This window comes from Colius striatus, chromosome 2 (assembly GCF_028858725.1).
Source record: "Colius striatus isolate bColStr4 chromosome 2, bColStr4.1.hap1, whole genome shotgun sequence".
In the NCBI taxonomy this organism is placed as follows: domain Eukaryota; kingdom Metazoa; phylum Chordata; class Aves; order Coliiformes; family Coliidae; genus Colius; species Colius striatus.
The window spans coordinates 92,502,409-92,522,096 of NC_084760.1; the positions used below are offsets into that span (position 1 = coordinate 92,502,409).

At 40.6% G+C, this 19,688-nt stretch overlaps 1 protein-coding gene across 2 annotated transcripts in view; it reads right to left on the bottom strand.

The window, feature by feature from the left end:
• TP53BP2 (tumor protein p53 binding protein 2) overlaps positions 1-19,688 on the bottom strand; it is a 53,400-nt gene that overhangs the window by 12,721 nt on the left and 20,991 nt on the right. For both annotated transcript variants that reach the window (XM_061991490.1, XM_061991491.1), the window contains exons 2-11: positions 16,839-16,986; positions 12,145-12,258; positions 10,327-10,406; positions 8,972-9,073; positions 5,866-6,040; positions 4,333-4,514; positions 3,811-3,975; positions 3,173-3,410; positions 1,422-1,547; positions 220-356 (exon numbers count right to left, since the gene is read on the bottom strand). In XM_061991490.1, coding sequence (XP_061847474.1) covers positions 220-356; positions 1,422-1,547; positions 3,173-3,410; positions 3,811-3,975; positions 4,333-4,514; positions 5,866-6,040; positions 8,972-9,073; positions 10,327-10,406; positions 12,145-12,258; positions 16,839-16,986 — 1,467 coding nt within the window. The remainder of the gene's footprint in view (positions 1-219; positions 357-1,421; positions 1,548-3,172; positions 3,411-3,810; positions 3,976-4,332; positions 4,515-5,865; positions 6,041-8,971; positions 9,074-10,326; positions 10,407-12,144; positions 12,259-16,838; positions 16,987-19,688) is intronic.

Sequence of the window (19,688 nt, forward strand, 5' to 3'; positions counted from 1 at the left end):
TATGTCTTCAGTCAGAATGTCTACTTTCACCATAATGACTGTAGGGAATAATTTTGAGTTACTCACTGCCATTAAAAGCCTAAAATACTTTTTTCCTTGGAAGCAGTCTTTTAAAAGAAGATCTAGGTGCTTTTCAAGGAGCTTCCTGGCAGCAACATTTGAAAAGCTATGTAATAATCCCCGTCAGATGGAATGCAGTAGTTCAAGTTTCCTGTGTACCTGTGCTTCTCGCAGGAGATCCTCACTGCTCTGGTTCTTTCTCAGTGTGCCCAGCCCAGCAGACTGCTCCATGGAATCAAACATCGAGAATGGACGCACTTTCTTCTCTTTGTCTCGTAAAAAAGTTTCTCCTTCAGCTGTTTTTAGAGAGAGGGGAAGCTTTTTAAAAGGGACAACACAAGTGCAAGAATAAGAGTCCTGCTCTGTGCAATATTCAAGACAGTGTGTTGAAGGAGTGTTGCTTCTATCCGTTCAATCTCTGCGCTAGGGACCCATGGGCTTGCCAACTGCTATATCTTCAAAATTGAACAGGTGCATATATGAAGATGTTAGCATCTGCTTCCCCACCTGAGAAGAGGTTTGGGTTGGTTTGTTTGCAACACCATACTAAAGCTTATATGGCAATAGTCTTTTATGGGGGTTTTTTGGTGCTCTCAAATGAATGTTACATATTTACTGCAGCATTTAGAAAAGATAGATATCATTAACTAGATACTGCCTGTTTTAAGATTAGCCAAGCACATAAGAGTCCTGATTGATAATAAACTAAATATGAGCCAGCAATGTGCCCTCGTGGCCAAGGCGGCCAATGGCATCCTGGGATGCATCAAGAAGAGTGTGGCCAGCAGGTCAAGGGAGGTTCTTCTCCCTCTCTACTCTGCCCTGCTGAGGCCTCATCTGGAGTCCTGTGTCCAGTTCTGGGCTCCTCAGCTCAAGAGGGACAGGGAAGTGCTGGAGAGAGTCCAGCACAGGGCCACCAAGATGATCAGGGGACTGGAGCATTTTCCTTATAAGGAAAGGCTGCAGGAACTGGGGCTGTTTAGTCTGGAGAAGAGGAGATTGAGGGGAGATCTTATTAACATGTATAAATATCTAAATGGTGGGTGTCAGGAGGTTGGGACATCCCTTTTTTCTATAGTATCTAGCAACTGGACAAGGGGTAATGGGATGAATCTGGAACACAAAAAGTTCCACTTAAACATAAGAAAAATCTATTTGACTGTTCAGGTGAGGGAGCCCTGGCACAGGCTGCCCAGAGGGGTTGTGGAGTCTCTTTCCTTGGAGGTCTTCAAGACCCACCTGGACATGTTCCTATGCAACCTGATCTAGGTAACCCTGCTTCTGCAGGGGGGTTGGACTAGATGATCTCTAAAGGTCCCTTCCAACTCCTACCATTCTATGATTCTATGATAAGAACATACCTTGTCCTTCACTAGTCACAATGCCTTTTCCTGAAGTCAAGGCTGATCCTTGACTAATATAATCTGCATTTGAACTACTCCAGTCAGTGACAGATGGCAAAGGTTTTCCACTGGGGACCACAGAACCTAGGAGAGAACAAGTGGATTAAGCTAAAATAATATTTTTATTGACTTATACATTACAGATAGTGGTTTTGTAAGAGTCAGATCTAGATAGTGTACAAGTATCACATACAGGCTAACTGCTATAGACACTTAACTCTTTAGACTTTCCCTCGTTTTGCTTTGAAAAGAGAATGCAAAACCAATCTCAGTAACACTTCAAAATCAAAACTATTTGTCCTAGCATGTCTGCACTTATAGCAGCCAGACAAGAACCTTCTCTAGACTGCCTTCTTTCCAGTTAGTAAGAAACTTTCCTTGGATACTCAACAGTTAAAACTGGCAGTGTGGCAAGATAGAGTGAGACAGACACATTGTGTGAAGCAAAAGGTGATGCTTTAAAGCATAAATAGATCCTCTGAGTTTTATCCAAAGCAGTAGAAAAATCACCTCTCTGTTCAATGTCCACACAGGCACTGCATTACAGCTTTACATTCCCTGGAGCAGGCATCCAATCTGCTTCAAAAGTAACTAACAAAATGCCTGCAACTTGCTACTGATTTAAATATTTCACCGAATTCGCTCTAAATTCTACATTATCTAGTACTATAACTGACATTAAAACACCAACAAAAGTTTCATTCTGGCAAAGCATGGAATACTGCCTCTCTAGGAAAGCAGTTGTTTTGCCCCAATGTTAGAAAATCAGGGATGTTTTAGTTCAAATAGCACACCACCACACATTCCTACAGCAAAATTTTGCATGCACTAGAGCTAAAATTCCACCCCAGCAGTTCTAGGATGTGCAAACCAGATAAAATGAAACAGTTTCTTGTTTTCTAGTACAGCAGGGGCACTTGGACTGGTTTTGTGCCACAGCTACTTGAATAGTACCTGCTATAACTGGAGATGGAGACCAAAAATAAACAGAACTAGTCTAAAGCACAGTCTCTATTTTTTCCTTTAGAGAAGATCAGAGTTTTTCTTCTCTCTCATTTGCAAAGTGAGTCTTCTCTTCCCAAGGTAGCACAGAAGACGACATTTGCAGCTTTCTAATTTCTCCAGGCTTCTCTCATGGAGCTGAACCATATCTCATAGGAGAAAGTCATAGAGGAAGCCGGGCAGATCTCAACGCTCCAAGCAGGAGGCCAAGCCTCCCGTCAGGTGCTGGACTTGCATCTCTCCATATTTCTATATCATCAGTGTGTCAGCAAGTTTATTGCTATTTGTGCTACAATCAACAACTTCCTTTACAATATTCCTTGTAATGTTGGTTAATCCTTTACAAAATCCAGGAACCAGGCCATTGCCATATATCTCCTAAAAATGTCTGTAAAAAAAACTCAAACACACACTGTTGTGTAGTTTTTAGGAGGATTTTAAAATCAATAAGTAACTAGCTTGCAGAAAGATCCTCCTACATTCTATGTTGTGTTAACAACTCAAATTGCTCACTAAGAGAATTACTCAATTTAGAACACACTGAATCCTACAACTCTCAGTGCTTAGACAATTTATTCACTGGTGCAAGAAAACTGCAAGTAGCAAGACTGACATCTCAAATAGCACTTTGCTTAAAACAAAGATAGAACTGCTAGATAAAACCCCAAAATATTTCTGGAGAAGAAATATTAACCATAAGCTGTTACCTGCAGGAGCTTTAGCTTGTGCACTGCTCCCAGCTCTCATGTTGGGCAGAGTTTGTGTTTTTAGCGGACCATCAGGTAGCTGCAAAGCTTGTGTCCCATCTGAAAATGCTGGTTTCACCAAAAGTTCAGGTCTGGAAGCAATACGTGGCATAGTAGAGGACTGGATATAAGGACCTACTGCTGCCACTCGACTCGGAGCAGAAGCCACTGGCTGTGATATGTTTCCATCTGAAGAAACCTTTGAAAAAAAGAAAGAAGAAAATTTAAAGAATGTTCTGCTGCAATATCCATCCATCAGTATGAAACAAAAGTCAAAAAAGACAAAGCAAGTAGAAAATGATGCTCCAATATTAAAAATGCTTTTAGAAAGAAGCTTTACAAAATATAAACCTGAGGTAGTAATACATTTATTTCTTTATTACAAAAACCCCAGGACCTCATAAGAGGTGTTGTTCATAAAGAGTAAGTAGGTTAACATCAACGTACCATGAAAAGTACTTTAATAATAAAAGACTTCACCACGTAAGAATAAAAACTAGTCTAGCATCCGAACAGCCTTCCCCACAAGCAGTTTCTTACTTCAGACAGTATAGGCCACAAATGAAATTTGATTTTGTTACTGTATATCCCACACTTACTGGTACATTCTCTTTCTGTTGTAGAGCTGCCTTTTTCTTCCACAGGCGCTCGCGCAGCTCATTAACACGCTTATCCATGACTGCCACCTCCGAGTTGCGCTTGTTCAAACACTCCCTCTGTTGCTGCAGCTTGGCATTCTGCTCCTGGTTCAGTTTGTTCCTCAACTGAATAAATTCACAAAGCAGAAGGGGGAGGAGGGGAAAACAACAAAAATCAAAACAAATTAACTTTCAGGATGAGGAACGGGAAAGAGTTAGAAAGAGAAAAGCCTTCTAAAAAGTCATACTGTCAAACTCGGATTATTTTCTCCAGAGAAAGGGTTGGTTAGTCTCCACATTTTGCAGGAGAGGTATTTAACACTGAGTGCTCCTTCCCCCTGTTTACCTTGGACCCAATGCAACTAAACCTCCATCCTCACAAGCAGCTCTGTCAGGAGCAAGAGCCTTTCCGATGCGGTAAGAAACGACCCAACCAACTTTTATTTTAGCCCTTAGAGTCGCAAGTCTCTGGCTTTCCATTACCTGCAGCTCCTTGTACAGGCGGTCAAGCTCAGCTACAGCCGACTGGTTGTCATGGTAACCATCAATCCGGCCGTTCTTCAGCATCTCCAGTTGCCTGGTGAGTTCCTCTACCTTTGACACGGCCAGCACCAACTCGCGTTGCTTTTGCTGGAACAGGCTGTTCATCTGTTCAATCTCCTCCACTAGAAAGGACAAGAGAGCACAATAGCTGCCCTGAGAAACAGTCGAGCGTGGGCTGCTTCCAAGGCAGCAGTTAAGGGGGCAGAGCATGCTGTGAGCTCTCAGTCCAGGCAATCAGGTCTTCCTCCCAGCGCCTGCAGAAACAGATGCCTTGGCAAGAGTGTGTAAGTTTGGTCTATTTAGAGCATTGATGAGAAGAGGAAAAAAAGAAGATTTTTTTAACTTTCTGAAGTATGGAAACAAACAAAACCACATTACTGCCAGGCTGAAATTCATCTGTGGAAGCCTATATCCACTCAACGCTGAATTCAGCAGGAAGCGCTCGCTTGACCACAAGGCATGTTTATGATACTCAGAGCTCTGAATTTAGGTCGTAGGAACTCAATGACAAAACATTCGAGATGTTAAATTAAACAAAGATTCAGAGGCCTTTTTAGAGTCAATTACAAACGGCTGTCAGCAGCAGCTCCCACTGCCATAACTGTTCTATTATAGAACAAAGCTTAAGAAAACAGTAAGAGTTCAAGAAAAGTATCAAGACCAGACCCTGCTGGGGAGGGTACAGGGAAGCATATACATGCTCCAATGTCTTGTATTATTCTACCATACTCCATTCCTCTAAATTCAGACAGAAAATGTACTATCCCCACAAACAAACACTTTTGTTTTATCTGTAAAGCACCACACTTACTAAGAATATATTTATATTTTATCTTGATAAATCGATATATTTTCATTTAAGTCCAGCTGGAGATGACAAGTTATGTATGATACATATAGAGGGAGGATGAAAAGGAAGAAGAATGTGTGTTGATATGAAACCTGAAATAAATCTTTAACGTTGTATCAACATGCTGAACAGCAAACCCCCAACTAGGTGGCTTCCCCTAATTAAAGAGAAGATACTTGGCCACTTTGGCCATTAAGTTACCTTTTGCATAAGAGGCAATGTGGGAACCAGGCCAAGCTTTGTTATAGGCCAAGAAAATAACACTCCTAATGTATGGGGTGTTGGCATCAAGGATGGAAAAAGTTCGTGTGGCACACAAAGGTTTTCAAGTATGGGAAAAAGCCTACAGTGTAATTAAAGAGCAGATATGCTAGGCTCAAAACACAGGGTGTTGTTTTGGGACATTTTAAAATACAGTAAGAAGATTACTTTACTCTAGGTCACTCAGGAGTTTTCTTGGTAAATGCAAGATGTGAAATTGTTAAGATTATCATTTCCTGGAATGCTGTAAATACCTCCTCTGAATCACTGAAAGAATTTGAAATTTTAGAGTTCCAAGAACCACGCTTCATGAAAAAAATAATAATAAAATCACAGGCTATTTTCCCCAAGCAGCAACTCACCTAATTTCCCATTGCTGAGTCTTTTTTGTTCCACATGGCCTTTCAATGCTCTCACTTTCTTAAGCTTGGCTTCCTGATTCTCAGCAATTTCCTTTAATCGCTTCAGTTTTTCCTGTTCAGCAGCTTGCTGCTGCTGTCGCTGATCTTGCTGTTTCAGGAATTTCAGACGTTGTTCCTGCAGTCAAGACAAAGGTTTATTTTAATTTTTCTTAAATTAACTTATGGTAAAGTACTGACAGGAACAGCCTCAAAACTTTAGAAGTAACATTAATTTCCAGAGCAGCTCAGATCAGCTTCAGCCCAGTATCCCAACTACTCAGACATCGTGGGAAGTCAGAGAACAAAGCAAACATGTACTAGTTCTGTCCAGTACAAAACCTCCAAGTACAATCATTCTGTAGTACAAAAACCTATTAAAACAGAGGTGCTCTCCAGGTCTAACAGCTCTTGGTAAATTTTTCTTCCATTAAATTGCTCCAAACCCTCTGAAGACTCAGAAGAATTTTAAGGTTCATGTTCCATGACATTTGTGAATTTCATTTAACCTCTATTTGGCTCTTGAGTTGCAAAAACTAATGAGTATTTCCCCTCTACCTTCTCCATGCTGTTTGTACTTTATGGACCTCTATCATACATCACATTTTAAACAACTATAAGTCATGCTGGAGAATATTAAGACATACTTTATACAGAAAGTATTCCATAAATTATTGGTCATTCTCATCAGCGTTTGCACTAAGTCTGGTAGAACCTCCTGGAGATGGTGAATCACTGCACAGCAAAGCTCTGAAAATTTACCATTTCCTGGTTAACAGTCACCGCTATTACACAACAGGATGATTCAAGACATGGGAAAACCTTCACAGTGACCTGGCCCCCAATTACACAAAATTTTATCTCAGTAGAGAGGATCCTTTTGCTTCTCCAAGAGTGTAGCAGTAAAATGGTGCACCAGCAGTTTCTATATACAGCTGTCTACAGTTTAGAGCTAAAAGAAACCACTGGATTGCTTATAGAGGCTTCCTTTAAATCAGTGACCATCACACATGACTTCCAGTTCTGGAGAGGATAGGTTGTTCCAGAGGCAAGAGAACTACTGAGACTTCCCCAACTGCCCACTAACACCAAGACTACCACTACTTACTAACATTAGAACTCAAATACCTCCTCACGAAAACAAAAAAAAACCTCACCCCACACACACCAATCACTCCTCATTTAGAAACAGGGACTCTTGCGCATTCTGAATAAAAAAGGAAGAGCAAAACGGTGAGCTTGCCTTCCAGAGAAAGCCAGACAGCACCTGCAGTGTATGCACTACTTTAGAGTCACTCCCACACAGAAAAGTGTCCTAAAAATAGATATTACAGCTCATGTCTAAAAAGAAAGTGTATTTTTCCCCCTCAGAATCTATTTTTAATATTGCATCTGATGTCAGAAGGCAGGAAAGATGCAATTAAAAGAAAGCCTCTCTGAAACAAACCTGCTTTCCTGGATCCCTTTTCAGAGAGACAACATTACATGAACAGTTCTCCCATGGGACACTCACAAGGCTACTCTTGTGTAAGCCATAGGCAGAAGACCCCTACACCTGGATGGGTAGCTAGCCAGCCTCATACTACTTTTTTTTAATCTTATACCTTTCCTTTTATAGTAAATACACATAATGCAATGGGTATAAGCTGGAACATAAGAGGTTTCAAAGAAACATAAGGAAGAATTTATTCACTGTGAGGGTGAGGGAGCACTGGCACAGGCTGCCTAGATGAGTTGTTGAGTCTCCTTCTCTGGAGACATTCAAAACCCACCTGGACGAGTTTCTGTGTGACCTACTCTAGCTGGTCCTGTTCTGTCAGGGGGGTTGGACTAGATGATCTTTCAAGGTCCCTTCCAGCCCTTGAGATTCTGTGATTCTGCAATTTCTGGTTTCATATAGATAGTGACTACACTGTTATTGCTATTTATAAGATCAAGGTCTATTACCATCACTTGTGAGTGAAGGAAGCAAAAGTAATGAAAGTTTAAGCTTCCCTTTTATATGAAACTCTCATCTGTCAGTTGCAACTTAGGGCAGTATTCTACCTTGGCAAATTAGTCTGAGCAGGATAGATACTAACTGCTGCCAAAGTTCAAATGAAAACTAATCACTTGGCTGATTTCTTACAATTATATTTGCATTTTCTTCATACCAGTTCTTACCATAAAACAGAAACTAAGTTTTATTGCTTATTTCGACAGGCCATAGTACCACTTTGCAGGTGCTTCATATACCTCAAAGCCACAGTTTGATGCAGTCCCCTGAGATATGCTTATTGAAAGCCAAAGGAACCAAAGATACTAAAGGTAAGGGTGAGGGAAGGGACTCGGATACATTGGCACGGCTTCTAACAGAGGAAGAGCAGCAGAGCACATTCTAAAACGCATGGGAACTCAGGTGCTTTTCAGGATGGGCTCCCATTTAACAGTTCTCTTCAAAAAGCAGCATTTTCCATGGTATTTTCAAGAGTAGTGTGTACCAACAATATTTCAGTCACGTATGAAATCTGTGCCGCCATTCTGCAGATGCATTCAGGGTATTTTTCCCCCTAAACAACTTAGGAGCCACCCTATGTGCTTCCATTAGCTTTTCTGTTACTGTTCAGCAAGCATTTTAAAAGTCACCAGGAGAGTGATTTATATCACAGACATGCCATCTTTTTCAAGACAGCTGCCCCAGGAAACCAGGCACATTGAACTCTATCAGGAGAAAGCAAGATATCATTACAGGACAGCAGTATATCCACAGACAAAAGCATTGTTCAGTGATCAAACCAGTGAATGGTCACACAGAACACAGTGCTGGCAGAGCCATCAGGATGAATAACAGTATGTTATATGCTCTGTCCTTTCAGTAAGCTATATGGTCACTTCTATCACTGACATGATTTAAAATTTAAAAACATGATAACATTAAAAGTCAATCTATACATAAAAAGAGGTAACCAAAAAAAGGGAGTCCTCTGTTCATAAGAGGAGGGGAAAAAAATCCAACTTCCCAACTCTCCTTCCACTTCATGTGATTTACTACCTTTGTTCCTAGCTGTAAACAGCCTCATTCCAAACCCACCTTGTTAGCCAGCATTTGCTGTTGAGCCTCAATTTGTTGCTGCTGGCGTGACGCCATTTCCTGAAGTTCAGCCAGTGTCATATCCATCCTTGGAGCATTGACCTGTCAAAGAAAATCCAAAGCTTGCTAAGTCTAGAATTTTTAATTTGGCTAGTGTGCAACTCAATAGAGCTACTGCAGATCAGAGGTCTTCAAAAAATAACAACTGTGCAAAAAAATAATTGGAAAGAAGTGACATATTTCCATGGTACAAGAATAAATAGCTGTAAGCTCATACACACATGTAGCCCAATCTAGCAATACCCCTAAGCTGACATCTCCTGAAACACTAATATTTCTAGCAAAATCCCAGCAGCATTTTGAAGAAGCATCTCAGAGCCCTATATAATTAAGCTCAGCATGAATCAGCTTTGACTGACTGAGCCCAGAACACTCAGCATACAGCAGGACAGATCGTGGTTGTAGGTGTATCATTGTAATTCAAAGCACTTCAGTGTAAGCCGAAGAAAACAAAGTTTAAATATAGTGAGTGGGAAAAACCCACCACCCTCAAATGTAGCACTAATATTATATCAATTATCTGTTCACCTCGTTTCCTGAATCTAGGTGCAATCTTATATCCACAATTTTATCTCCCCGACCAAGTAGAAATGACTGACAGTGGATTCACTGCTGAAACCACTAACTGGTCTCAACTTGAAATCCGGAACTACGGGATCTCTGACAAAATTGAATGTGAAAATAATCAATAAACTGAAGGAAAACAGAAAAAATATCCAATGGGCATAGAAAAGTTAAAGTATGGTGAATTTGTATGATGATCAGGAGGTTGGGACATCCCTTTTTTCTGTGGTATCTAGCAACAGCACAAGAGATAATGGGATGAAGCTGGAACATAAAAAGTTCCATTTAAACATAAGAAAAGATTATTTCACTGTTCAGGTGAGGGAGCCTTGGCACAGGCTGTCCAGAGGGCCTGTGGAATCTCCTTCCTTGCAGGTCTTCAAGACCCATCTGGACATGTTCCTGTGCTACCTGATGTAGGTGGACCTGCTTCTGCAGGGCAGTTGGACTAAATGATCTCTAAAGGTCCCTTCCAATCCCTGCAATTCTATGACTCTGTAATCTCAGAGCGGCACACAGAGACATGGCAATCAATGGATCTGAGAGCCACCCTAAGGACTGAAATCAAGGGTGACAATTGTAAGAAGCTTTGTGTCAGTTTTAGAGCAGTCATTAGAAAACTCTCTAAAAAAAAAGTTTCCTATCTTCCAGGGTAGGATTTGCATTGGTATCTCAAAGGAAGAGAAGGCTCCATTTTCACTGTACTGGCCATTATTGTATTGAGCACTTACTCCATTCTCTACTCTTCGATCACCAGGAACTTTCATGCCATTTCTTTTTAAGGCTGGATCTTGAGACCTTTGCCCAGTCCCTAGATAGAAGTACAGGTTAGTCAAAGATGGAAATGTATTTTAGGATTTCACCTTATCCCTTTAGACATAACATTCAATATAAAAGGATAGACAGTACAATCACTTGTGTTTAGAATCTGAACAACTTTTTCTTTCCATGCTCTGACCGCTAAGATAAAACTTTACTGATGACACAAGATATGTTTATGACGAGGCTGCTATTCATTGTCAACGCTTATTTAGAGATGGAAGACTGAAGAAAAACAGGCAAACAAAAAAGCTTATTCATCAGTATGCTATTTCACTATTTCTCCCACAGTCAACAGGCCCCTAGTAAGGACATTAGAGATGAATAATTATAAAAACACATCCCTTTCTACAAAGGACAAAAATATCTGGTTAATTCAGCGAGGCACTTGGAACACAGTGTCTGGAAACCATCACTTAGATGTTCTGGAGACCCTCTGTCAGCCGTCTTACAGAGAATACACGTAACGTTAGTGAAATGATAGTCGTCTCTCATGAAAGACACATCATTTAACCTAAAGCTGATTATTTCCACAGAAAGTTTAAAAGCACAAATTTATTAGTTCCTGGCAGGCATTGTGATGGTAAAGATGCTACTTAACTAGAATCCTACTTTAATTTTTTCATCAAATTCTGTACAAATGGTGTTTAGATGCCAAACACTAAGCTCACTCATTTCCCTGTAGGACATGCATGTACTAAAGGATGAAGTCACCTTGGTTAGGTTCTTGTCCACTTCATAACCATTTCAAGAGCACATTCCTGGAAGACTAACTGCAGAGCTCCTAACTATTCACTTGCTTTTCCTCAAACATATTGCTTAGCAATGCTGTAAAATGCTAATAATCCTTCTACTATTAGCACCTTGAACTGCAAAAATTACATTCCGACAACTAAACAGCACTGTAAGATCCTTAGTAGGTAGAGATGGCCTGGCTTTAACTTTTCATGTACTCATTCTATCACTCATTACACATTTAAAACATCAAGAGATGTTTAGCTGTTTTAAAATATGCCAGGTTCAACGCTACTTAACACAAATGTGGCAATTCCAATAGCGAGGAAGATTATCAAAGATGAAAACAGAAAAAGGGGGGAAATAAGTCCGATTTAATGGTAAAAGTCTTAAGGATTCTACTGAAGATATTAATATGGGATGCACAAGAAACCTGGAAGAATCATTTTTTATAGGTTTCATATTTAGTTTCACAATCTCTAAAGGTCCCTTCCAATCCCTACCATTCTATGATTCTATGATTATTCTCAGAGACCTTGACTAGGCAGTTCATATAATGCTATTCCTGAAGCTAGTATAAACATCTATATTGTGGGAGAAACATTAAAGAACTGCCATCTCTTAGGACACTAAGTTAGTGGACAGTAGCTTGGTTACTAGATTTAAGAGACTATCACAGGTTTCTACATATTTAGCTGTGGATAACGTATTTAACACAGGATGTGCTTGGTGATGATCAGCTCTAGAAAACCCGCAAGTTTTAGTATGGATTAACATCCCCAGATCTGGCAAGGGAAGATGAAGTATTTAATAAAATAAGCAAGTTTTCCTGTTACTAGCATTCTCTATTCATAAGAAAATAATGGTCAGTCCAGAAAGCGCTCTAGCACCACACTGACTACCAACATTAATAAACAATACACACAAACCATTTCCTTAACCTCGAGGAGAGAAATGAAACTTAGACAAATGAACCAGCCAAGATGAATACCCACCTGCTTCCCGGCAGGGAGAGCGTTCATGCCGAAGAAAGAAACGAACCTCGTTTCTCTGCATCCCAAAGCGCTGCAAAATATCCAGCATCCGTTCATTGTCAGCTATGGGACGTTCTGAAAACATAAAAAGCCAGTTGGCTATTAAATCCTCGTGTAGCTTAGGCACATAACAAAACAAAGCAACAATATCTGTCCATCTTTCACTTGAACATCTGCTATTAAGCAAGGGAAGCATATGCACCTAACCGATGCCCTCATCCGAGGATTATAGCACCTTTTCCTTAGGAAGGTGCTATATCACTCCTTGCTTCTGAAATTAAACCAACACCTCTGAAAAACAGATATAGCCCTTTAAAAGTCCATCCCTGAAAGGGAGAAGCTGAGACATCATCACAGCCCAAGAGAAAGCAAACAGGCAATATAGAGCTTTCAGTTCTAGCATAGTTTCATATTTGCAAATCATCTTACCCACTCACCATTGCAGGAAATGCTGGCATATCTTTTGCTTCACCTCTGTGATACCTCTAACAAAGTTATTTCTCAGCCATTTCAACCCCGTCCTCAAGGACTCTTCTGCCTCAGTTCCTACAAGGACTCGTTTACTTTGTATTTCAATGACAATTGAGAGAAAAGCAATAATAAACTCTCAGAGAAGAGGAATTCTTTTAACATTTCCTCAAGATTCCAATCAAATCCCGATTGAAGCCCTCGCTTTCAAGCTCAGGTAAATACATTCAATATTCTGAAGAGGCTCCTAGGCAGTAGCCAACAGGTCTGATCCTCAGCAAGCCATCACAGCTCCTGTCAACCATAGATCCGGCTCACATTCTCAGAAAGCAAATTCGATGAGGTTCAGATTACATCTGTTTCAAAAGCCACATTTCTGATAAACCCAGAAGTGCCAAAATATTTTGGATTCATGGCTCAAAGAAAAGAAAGATGAGACAGTGAAAAGCAACTCCAACAACAATTTGTTACTCTTTTCGGACAGTTAAGATGAAGTTTCTTTAAAAGTTACATGCACAAGGTTCACTGAATTTCTTTTCTTGCTCTTGTTCCCATGTACAGGATCCAGTCACGTCTCTATTTGTTAAGCCTTACTTGGTGCCTTTTGATACAGTGGGAGTGTATTTCTACCACCTTCATTTATCAGTATTTCTCCCTTTCTATATTATTGCTCTTGCAAGTTTTATACACTTCATAGCTGAGCACTCACAGGAAGGATACAATTAGAATTACTTATTGGTCTCTAAAGGTTTACATAAAGTATGCTTTATTATTCTAGACATTTTACCATACACTTTTATGCCTATGTTAAAAGTGACATCAAATATGTGGTCAATATACTATAGTAATCAACCTTATGTAGTCAGGATATTGTCATAGTATCTTATGACAACATCTGAGACTCATGATCAGGCTAGATCCATTTGTGCTGAGCGCCAGACAAACAGAATATATTGTTCCTGGCCTGAGAAATAAGACAAGCAGACAAATACTGAAATGAAATACCCTCACTTTTGCACCAGCGTAGTTTTTCCTGACACTGCTTTTATTGGATGTTTCCTTTCATGATTCAAGCAAGGGGAGGAAAAGAAAATGTTTTTTAAAAAGCAAGATAAACTCGAGAGTAGTTCATTAGTTCGCATTGAACAGAGTCTTTCAAAGTCACTATCTTAATATTGAATAGTCATTTTGGGAGGAAAAAAATTTAGTGTTAAGCATGTTTGCAGTTTCACAAGAAGAGGAGCTACTAACATGTTTTCAGCATGTTGTGAAAAGATCTTTTCAACATAAAAGTGTTTTCTTTAAATGAAAATGCTGCAGCTGTGTTCAAGCAATCTAGGAAGGAAAATTTCTGGAGTCACTGTCAAAAGAGATTAGCTTTATAGAATAAGCAAGTAGGTCACTGTTACAGAAAAAGCAGTCTCTTGGCGGTTACTTGTCTAGACAGCTAAATAAGCTTTTCATCTGTTAAACCTTCATTCAAGAGGAAAAAAGAAACATAAGACAAAAACACAACAGTATCGTTGTCAGATTTCCATCTTCCAAGAATATACAGCAAGCTTAGGAGACAGCTTTCTAGCAGCTCGGCAATACTTCAACGGAAACTCTATAATCAAGGGAGATGCCCTTTACACAAGAATTCTGTCAATATCACTCAGTGACTTCAAAAGAAGGTCAAAGATTTTCAAATATCAAACAAAAGTACATTTGGAAAGCTTAAGATGAAAGGACAAACAATCGTTTTTCATTTTTTTATTCCCTGTCTCAAAGAAAAAAAGAAATCTTTCTACATGCACTCGCCTTTTTACTGCTTTGCACAGTGGCCAAGGTAGTCATCTAACAGAATTCTGGCAATAACAGGAAGATCAGGAAAGTGTTCCCTGATATTCATCGCTTTTCAGGCAAAACTGGGAGGACACAGAGAGCAGTAAACTTGCCTCCTTCAGGGAGCAGAATGCCTCAAGCACACTTGCAGCGATCTCTCAAAGTGTGCTTAATAAGGTCTGACAACAGAAGCTAAAATTCCTGAGCAAGTATCAGAAAGAGACAAGGGATATCTCAGTAACTGAAGCCTAAGAAGTAATTTTCGAACACAAATCTTTTGTTTCTATCCTAGAATGTTAGCTGCCATGCACTGTGTTTGTTTAAAAGTAAAGTTTCATTTGTCCAGTGTAAGACACAAACAAAACAGAAGTCACGGGCACGTACCTTGGGAAAACAAGACAGTGAACTTTGCTGGTATCTAAAGTGAGATTAGGTAAAAGCTGAAAGTAGTTCTCTCACTCCCCACCCTCCTCCCCCTCAAAAAATATCCAAGATATACATGGAGAAATCTCTTACAAATAGGTGCTAATGGATGTTATACAGATGCTTAAGAAAGGATCTATTTTATCTGAAACAACAGGATGTACTTCATCCAGTACTCAAAGTCTTTTAATGATCTGTGGTTTGCAACTACTGCATTTTTTGTTACCAAGTATAATTTGAAACTGTATTTAGTTTTACACACACATCAGTGTTTGTATTTTGAAGTAAACTGTAAATATTACAGGATCAGTAAGGTAAACAATTTGGTTTCTAAAGCATTTGTCAAGGTTTTCACTGTATAAATGGGCAATACCTTTTTTGGTGTTATGACAATAACTGTGCAATATTTATATATCTGTTTTCACAATACCTCATGACCTTTCTCAGAAAGATTCTCTGCTTCACTTTGGTTTTATATCTGGATCATTTTCTTACATCTTCCTGAATACCTGAGAGACTGACAACTTGATTTTAAAATGAACCTCCATGTGTTATATGGTCCCACTCAAACAGAGGTTCAATTTTAGGCTTAAGAAAACCATCTGGACACTAAGTACTGTCTGACTTCACTTGCCTCTCGGTATAGGTGCTCTGCCTTGAGTTCATGACAATCTCATTGCCTTTTCTAGCATATTCTCCAACATCTCAAAAGTCAATCAAGAACCCAGGTTCAGGAAACACAAGGAAAGGAATGGCCCACTCTAGCAGCCGTCCAACTTTGGTAACAAGATGAGAACCCTGTTCCTCACCATCAAAACTTGTGCTCTTCAATAGAATGTGAGGCTAAGACCAACTATAAACTCAGAGGTTTTATCTAAACCTTTCTTTTACTTGCCTTGTAAGACTAGTGTAGACTGGTATTGTGTTGGTTTAGACAGAGTTGGACATACTTTCCTAAAATATCTCTTTCCATGCTGGAATGGTCATTTTATAAAAGCTTTATAAAGAAAAAATTCTTTATTTTCTAAGGAGAAAATAAAATTATGTTGCATAATTTAAACTTAGAAATATCAGAAACATCACACCTCTGTCAGAAAGGGCTAATTAAAAAAATACATAAAATCAAGAGACAACTCACGTATCTCATGCCATTAAATGAGCATCCAGCTCACCAAAAACCTCTTTCAACAGGTGGGAGGCTGGGCCAACAGCAGCAGAATATAAGCACTTATCTGAATCTTTTTGCTGAAGTATCTCAAAGTTGGATCAAATATAATTATTTTTCATAACTTAAAATCCTGTCTGTGATTCATCTATTTTATGCCTCTGGAGGGCTACCACTATCTAGTGAGTACTGTGGAGGCAGAATATAGTCAAGACTCCTTTCTCACTTAAGCCGTGAAAAGTTAGGCATGGTTCAGCTTTGATTTGCTTGCTGACCTGTTCTCCAGATCCAATGCACTGCAAGTTAGGGAGATTTGATCTTCCAAGACAAAAATCAGCACACATCTTCTTTAGAGCATGTCACATCAGGTAACTTCTACTACTTCTAGTAACACTTCTTCCCTTCCAAACTCAATTAACATTGTTGGGAATGACAAAGGTGTCATCAGAAAAAGGAACTTTTCCTTTGACACTGCCATTTTCCCATGCAATGAAATTGAAGAAATTATTCTGTCTGGGTCACTAAACTACTGATACTTACTACTTCAAAAAGGCCACACAGCCCACTGGGATCCCACTGTGGGGAGATGGCAGAGAAAAAACCTTCCCCACACTCTCCAGAGACTCATTTGCATCAGAGAAGGGCTAAAGCATGTTTGATTCCTCCTCTTTGTTTTTAACTCTTTTTTGCATGCTTGAGCCTTTCTGTAGATGTGTGATAATACAGCTGGTCTAATGAGGAGATTAGCAAAACATGAAGTGCAAACCTAACCTACCTGAGCCACACCACACTTCAGCCAGGTGGCACTCACTCTCACCAGGCTCCTTGCACAGCTCCACCACATCCCTGCAGGTCGTTTCGGGGGTGACAGGCACCTCAGTGAAGTGCTGCTCATTGTTACTGAGGTACACAGTCAGAAACATCTGGAAAAAGACAAAGGTAATAGCACACAGTTACTTTACAACACAAAGCCAGACTGCACATCAGAGTCACAACCCTCCCCCTAAATGCATTATTTTCAACAATTGTATCATTTGTTATCATATACTGTGAATACCAGAATTTCAAAACAAAACCAAATTTCTTTTTAAGATATAAGCAAGACACTACAAAAGCAATTCTCTGCTCAACTAAATTGTACTGCTGGAGGATTGTTTGGTTTTAAACCTCAATCTACTGTTCCTTCCTTCTCTCACAGTAATGTGTCACAACTCCTCCCACTTTACTATAGGTACCTACTGCATGCATTTCACACAGCATGAGAAACAGTCATCTAGAGTTAAGAAATATTCTTTATGGTAAAAAACAACAGCAATCACACCTGTTAAAAAAAAAATACATCACTGTCTGTGTAGTAAGCTCTGAAGGGGAAACATAATTTGCATTTCTATAACACACTTCATTGGAAGGATTCTTAGAAAGAAGTCAACTTGCAATGTCCTTAGACTCTGTCCCAATACAAGATCTTCCCCCCAAATAAACACCATTCATAGGAAAGCAAGGATATTTTACTCTGCTTCCTTTTCACAGCTGTAGAAGGATCACAGAACTTTAAGGGTTGGAAGGGACCTCAAAATAACATCTAGTCCAACTCCCCTGCCAGAGCAGGACCACCTAGAGCAGGTCACACAGGAACTCACCCAGGTGGGTTTTGAATGTCTCCAGAGAAGGGGACTCCACAACCCATCTGGGCAGCCTGTTCCAGTGCTCCCTCACCCTCACAGTGAAAAACTTCTTCAAGTTTCTTTGGAACTTCTTACATTCCAGTTTACACCCTTTGCCCCTTGTCCTATCATTGGCCATCATTGAGAAGAGCCTGGCTCAATCCTCCTAATATCCACCCTTTACATATTTGTAAACATTAATGAGGTCATCCCTCAGTCTCCTCCTCTCCAAGCTAAAGAGCCCCAGCTCCCTCAGTCTTTCATCATAAGGGAGATGCTCCACCCCATCATCTTTGTGGCCCTGCGCTGAACTCTCTCCAACAGCTCTCTGTCCTTCTTGAACTGAAGGCCCAGAAATGGACAAATATTCCTAATGAGGTCTCACAAGGGCAGAGTAGAGGGGGAGGAGAACCTCTCTCAACCTACTGCCCACAGCCCTTCTAATACACCCCAGGATGCCATTGGCCTTCTTGGCCACGAGGGCACGTTCCTGGCTCATGGTCATTCTGCTGTCCACCAGGACCCCCAGGCCCCTTTCCCCTACACTACTCTCTAAGAGTTCATTCTCCAACCTGTACTGGTACAAGCGGTTGTTCTTTCCCAGATGCAACACTCTACACTTGCCCTTGTTGAATTTCATTAGATTTCTCCCCACCCAACTCTCCAGCCTGTCCAGGTCTGGTTGAATGGCAGCACAGTCTTTTGGCGTGTCAGCCACTCCCCCCAGTTTAGTATCATCAGCAAACTTCCTGACAGTGCCTTCTGTTCCCTCATCAAGGTCATTCATGAATATATTGAACAGTACCAGTCCCAGCACCGACCCCTGAGAGGCTGTACTAGATACAGGTCTCCAACTAGACCATGCCTCATTGATCACAACTCTGCACCTTCTTCCCTTCAATCAGTTAAAAATCCACCTCACTACCTGACCATCCAGCCCACACTGTCTCAGTTTTGCTGCCAGGATGCTGTGGTAGACAGTGTCAAATGCTTTACTGAAATCAAGATAAACCATATCCATTGCACTACCACCATCTATCCACCTGGTTACATCTTCATAAAAGGCTATGAGGTTGGTCAAACATGATTTCCCCTTGGTAAAGCCATATTGACTGCTCCTAATGACCCTCTTGCCCTTTAAATGCCTGGATACAGCATCCAGGATAAGTTGTTCCATCACCTTTCCAGGGATGGAGGTGAGGCTGAGTGGTCTGTAGTTACCTGGCTCCTCCTTCTTGCCCTTTTTGAAGACTGGAGTGACATTTGCTCTCCTCCAGTCCTCAGGCACCTCTCCTGTTCTCCACAACTCACTGAAGATGATGAAGAGTGGTTTAGCAATGACTCCCACCAGCTCCCTCAGCACCCGTGGGTGCATCCCATCAGTGCCCATGGATTTATGTACATCCAGATTCCTTAACTAATCGTTAACCCAGTTCTCATCAACCAAACAGAACTCCTCCTTTAACATGACTTCTTCTGGAGTCTGGGGCTCCTGAGGACAGTCTCCAGCACTATAGACAGAGGCAAAGAAGGCCATTCAGTAACTGCCTTCTCTGTATCCTCTGTCACCAGGGCACCCGACTCATTCAACAATGGGCCTAAATTGCCTCTAGTGTTGGTTTTATATGCAATGTATTTGAAGAAGTCCATCTTGTTGTCCTTGACCTCCCTTGCAAAGCACAACTCCAATGAGGCTTTAGCTTTTCTAGTTGCCTCCCTACATCCTCTGACAACAGTCTTATATTCATCCCAAGTGGCCATCCCTTCCTTCCATGATCTATAGACTCTCTTCTTCCACCTGAGTTTGCCCAATAGTTCCCTGTTTAACCATGAGGGTCTCCTGGCTCCCTGTCTTGATTTCCTACCCACTGGGATGCTCTGATCCTGAGCCTGGAAAAAGGGATCTTTGAATAAAGACCCACTATCTTGGGTCTCTTTATTCTCCAATACCCTGTCACGTG